At 42.6% G+C, this 4,885-nt stretch overlaps 2 protein-coding genes across 2 annotated transcripts in view; one reads left to right on the top strand and one right to left on the bottom strand.

The window, feature by feature from the left end:
* The window catches only part of LOC118422187, a 5,767-nt gene extending 2,766 nt beyond the window's left edge, over positions 1-3,001 (bottom strand). Inside the window, exons 1-6 of the mRNA XM_035829702.1 lie at positions 2,644-3,001; positions 2,264-2,482; positions 2,011-2,104; positions 1,294-1,420; positions 374-874; positions 4-80 (exon numbers count right to left, since the gene is read on the bottom strand). Coding sequence (XP_035685595.1) covers positions 4-80; positions 374-874; positions 1,294-1,420; positions 2,011-2,104; positions 2,264-2,482; positions 2,644-2,815 — 1,190 coding nt within the window. The 5' untranslated portion in view covers positions 2,816-3,001. The remainder of the gene's footprint in view (positions 1-3; positions 81-373; positions 875-1,293; positions 1,421-2,010; positions 2,105-2,263; positions 2,483-2,643) is intronic.
* Positions 1-4,885, top strand: part of LOC118422656 — a 33,572-nt gene that overhangs the window by 3,746 nt on the left and 24,941 nt on the right. The window lies entirely within an intron of this gene.

The following is a 4,885-nucleotide window of genomic DNA, read 5'->3' as shown; positions in this document are numbered from 1 at the left end:
TGCAGATGCACAAGGTAGCTTCCAGGTACTGTTGCCTTGCCTCCTCCTCCTGTTTCATCCCCCCATTGTATAGCTGGAACCTGAAAGTGAAATTCCCTATTTAGAATTTCTGACATAGAAAGCACAAATGAATTACATCTCTAATATGACACTATCTCGCATTGACTGAACATTTAGACTGTCACACTTTGCAGAAATATTTAGACTCCTGGTATTGTTTAAATCCAAATAAAGATCAGAGCTACACTTGCTCTGGGATTATTATGGTACATGTTCCAATATACAGGGTAATGTTGTCTCTTTGTGTGCCTTAATTACCTACGAAAAATGGCTTCCTGCAAGTGTACACTGTACTAGTTTTCAGTTAACTCACTTGGCTCAAATCCTTGCAGTCATATTGCATGACCTTCCGTACTGCAGTGGTGGGGTTTGATGCATGAAGGACATCATGCATGGATGTAGAAGTCACACGACCCTTGCGTTGCTGACGCCATAAAGCAGACTTGGACTGCCCCACTGTAGCTTTGTTGAGGTTTGTGATTTGCTCGGGGTTGCACCGAACATCCTCAAGGATGCTGTCTACACTAACACTAGTAACAGGGACTTTGGCTGGATGACAAGACCTGTATACCACAGGGGGAAGCGTCTCTGTGTTGACATCTGACTCATCTTCTGATGCTGTGTCTGTGTCCTCCTCCTCTTTAATGGCAGCACTGGCAGTGGGACACAGCTTCCTCAGTTGTGAGAAAGCAGAAGCGGCCTCTTCTTCACTGAGTGGTGGCACATCACACTGCGGCTTCCGGCGCGCCTTCTTGATCTGGACTCCATGTTTAGGGTGCGAAAAGTCCATGTCCTCAGCCCTTTGTGGATCAACCTGAAAGAAATAATCCACAAAATGAATTATCAATAATATATGTGAGAAAAAGCATTATACAGTGGCCATGTCAGATATTACACTTTACAAAGAGGAACATCTTAGCCTGCAGTCCAACCTTGTTGTGCTTTAGTTCGCTCCCAAAGGTCGCTACCCCATGGCATTGACGGGGTAGCCACCGTTGGGAGTGGACTAAAGCACAACAAGGCTGGACTCCAGGCTAGGAACATCTACTATATTGCTGTAAATCTATAGTGTAGTGCTATATATTGTGAATTGGATACATGTAAATGCCACATGATTTTGTAGAAGCAAAGAAATCCATTCATTAATGTAAGTTATAACAGTCTACTTAGGCAAAAAAATTGTAGACATTGAAAAAAATTCTACTCAATTATAATGCCCAAATATGAACAGACCTTATCTTTGTAATATTTGTTCCACACGGCCTTTCTGCTGGTGCATGACGTCCGTTTTTCCTGAAGAGACCTGGAGGCCTCCACTGCGAACAGCAGTGCAGCCACATGGCTGCAGACCTCTCCCAATCTACATTGAAATATAACAAAAAATGAGTATACATTATAGGTACTATAGTCAGGAGCAATTTTAGAGTTAATGGTAAAAGGAACGGATAAGTTGGCCAGCTTCACAGTACAATGAAAGATTTGCCTTATCTTCTCATTATGGAAGTCTCTGTGATATTTGAATATTTCTACTATATACACATTTCTTTTAGCATTATCTACATCTACATGATGATACGTGTTAGTATACTCACTCTCAGGAACTGTTGATAACTCCAAATTACCTAGAAAACGAAACACATCAACAAGTAAAACCTGCAACAAGAACATCAACAAGAAGAAATGCATTTGCAACAGGTACAAATACAACTGGAAACCATCAAGCACAAGAACATGAACCAAGGAAAAAAATTAAGACAGTTATCTTGCCACATACAAACTGCATGGTCGCTCCTCCCTGGAAATATACGGAGGAACATTTACAGGTGAGTACTAGTTTGACTTTCATTATTTCTAAAACTGTTTCTTGCCATGGACCTCATCTGACGAGAACACTGTTAGATAAAAATGTGACTTTTTGGATATGATGGTCAATGCAGTTATATTACCTACCCTGCCATACAAGTGCAGTGAGCTGCCATGACATAACCCTCTTTTTTGGTCAAACACACCCATGGGTTGTGAGGAGTCTCTGTTACTCTCTGTCCTGAAACACAAATGTAACAGAAAAAAAAGATAATACAGTAAATATAAAAACGTATCTGACAGTTAAATACTAATCACGCATCTCATTCTTCATCTTCAAGAGTTCTCACTACAGGTACATGTAAGTAGAAATATTGTTCCAATGCACTCCAACACCCACCTGGCACAACCTTGGCCTTAAGGAAGCAGACCTTCACATTTTTTCCAATAGGGTGGTACCTGCACTCCCTCACATGGCCACTTATAAAGAGATTGTACGCCTCCAGGGATTTATAGGCTTTCATGGCTTCTCCGTTAAACGGACCTGGAGCCTCGATTAGGTAGGTGTAGATGCACCCATAGTCCGTATCTGGCCAGAGGCTCAAATCATCCTTCCAACCTGTATAACATACAAATGATAATAAACATAACGTTACGTAGCCAGAATTTCTAGAGATTAGCAACAAACACATTTACACGTACTCATGTTTTTGTAACCTTTATCTGACACAAAAATCTACCTTATCAAAATCTAGAAACACATGTACACATGATCCTCACCTGTCAGACTGTATGGGTCAGGTAGGCGTACACCGTCACCAGTCACCGCCGAACCAGTCACTTCCGGGTTTGAACTATCGCCGGCGTCTTCGACACTTACCATTAATTTCTCAAAATACCTGGTTCGGTCATTAGGCTCCAAAGAGCTAATGTAGCTGTTTGAAGAACTCATATTGATTAAACGTATTAATTAAACCACATTAGGAACAGAAATATAACAGCCCGGAACGGATGACAGAAAGCCCGTACGGCGGGAAAATCAAAACAACCGGAAACACATGACGGAAGTCAAGAGGGCAAGGGTCATTTTCTCCCAAAATATTACACAAGAAAAAAAAAAAAAGACTAAGAAGTAGTGAAAAAAATACAAAATCTGAAAAAATCCCATGGATGCGATAAAAACGTGGCTGAAAATGCGCAAATTCGCGTAAACAGTACGATCTGCTTCCGCGCCGGTATGCTAATTAGTAATCTGATCTCCTAACGCTTTTTGCCTACCAGTCAGCGCTCGTGCGCCGAATACCCCGGATGTAAACAATAACAGCGATTGCTCGTATCGTACACTTACTAACACTGTGCACTCGTCCACGGAAAGATTCCCGAGAATCGTACACTTACACACACTGTGTACTTGGTCCACGGAAAGATTCCCGAGAAAATGACACTTACACACACCGTGCACTCGGTCCACGGAAAGATTCCCGAGAATCGTACACTTACCGTAGGCTAACACTGTGTACTCGTCCACGGAAAGATTCCCGAGAATCGTACACTTAAACAGTTACATACACAAACTGTCGATTCCAAAGAATCACACATACGAACGGTTGCCGAAATCACCCGAAGTTTGCCGAACACCGACTTCCGAACGCTTTGGTGTTTATAGGAACAAAAAGTGTGGTTTTTACAAAAACACTGGCGACGTGAGAATTAGTAAGAAGGTAACGGCGGTACGGTTTGGACTTTTTCGTTGAAGTAGGTATTGAGAAGTCTTAACCGAAGTAAGTAGCTGGACTGGTTACCGTATAACTGTGTTCACAAGTGTTGTAGTCTAAATTTGCTCGTCATCTTTAGAAATCATGACTTAAAGTGCAAGTAATCATCACTGTCTTTTAACTCTGATAAAAAAAGTGTCTGTACTATGTTATATTGACGTCATGCGTGATGTAAGGTGAGGTCAATTTACACACTGTAACACAGCCTTGGACAAGGTAGGTAGGCCCCCAGAGAGGCCGATGAAGGAGGCTAGAAACATAAACGCTTTGAATTAGCATGGATAGATACAGAGAGGGATGCAGTTTGGAATTTGTCAAAGACGTGTCATATCAAACGCATCACGGCCGAGGCTTTTCGTCTGTCTCACTACAACAAGCACTCCACCAGCAGTAGCCGCGGGATCAAAGTACCAAAGTCTTACCTAGTACAATAGCTGCATGTGAACACACCGCCACAGTTGAATCGCATACACTGTATAAATAGCCAATTACAGATTCTCGTCATTAATTAGTGAAATCAAGTTATAATTTGCTTAATCACCATGCTATTACGTACACATTTAACTAAACTACCTACATACTAAATATGATGGAAAGTCGTCGTTATTCTGTTTCGCTATCATCCTTAAAATAGTTAAGGGAACAATGCCCCCGTAGAGCAAGCTGCTGGGGGATGGGGGTGGTGACCTACCAGGTTCAGGTCCGGACCTGGACATGATCCTTTGAACCTGAACCAGACCTGGGCCTGACTTTTCTGTACAGGTACCCACCCATAGTAATTTCCGAGACCTTCCGATACACGTCCTGAACGCCGACCCGATTACGTACGGTCGCGTGCGTGGGCCACTCTGAGCTAAAACATTGAAATTCTAGTTTTAGATCATAACGTTATATCCTCTTCTAATACTCTCCTCTTGTGCAATTGGGTAGGGGGCACAATTCCGTCCCGTCTCAAGCCCCGGTGCACTCATACCTTATACTTATACTCGTAGCCTGTGGTGTGTCACGACTTATTTTTCAAAACGTATGGGCATGCAACATATCCTGTCAGCTTGCGGGGAGACAAAACTTCCCTCCCGTCTACAGCTCCGCAAACATTTATGCATTTACAGTATGTAGTTCAATTATTGTGCATGCAAATTGTGGTACTATTGCTTTCTCTCCCTGAACCTACACGTGGGTCTAGGTGGGCCCCTGACCGAATCAGATCGGGACCTTCCCATCCATGGCCCATTCCCATACCCCTA

The sequence above is a fragment of the Branchiostoma floridae genome, chromosome 9, assembly GCF_000003815.2.
Source record: "Branchiostoma floridae strain S238N-H82 chromosome 9, Bfl_VNyyK, whole genome shotgun sequence".
NCBI lineage: Eukaryota > Metazoa > Chordata > Leptocardii > Amphioxiformes > Branchiostomatidae > Branchiostoma > Branchiostoma floridae.
Note: the sequence above shows the minus strand (reverse complement) of the source record. Positions and strands in the feature narration are given on the sequence as shown.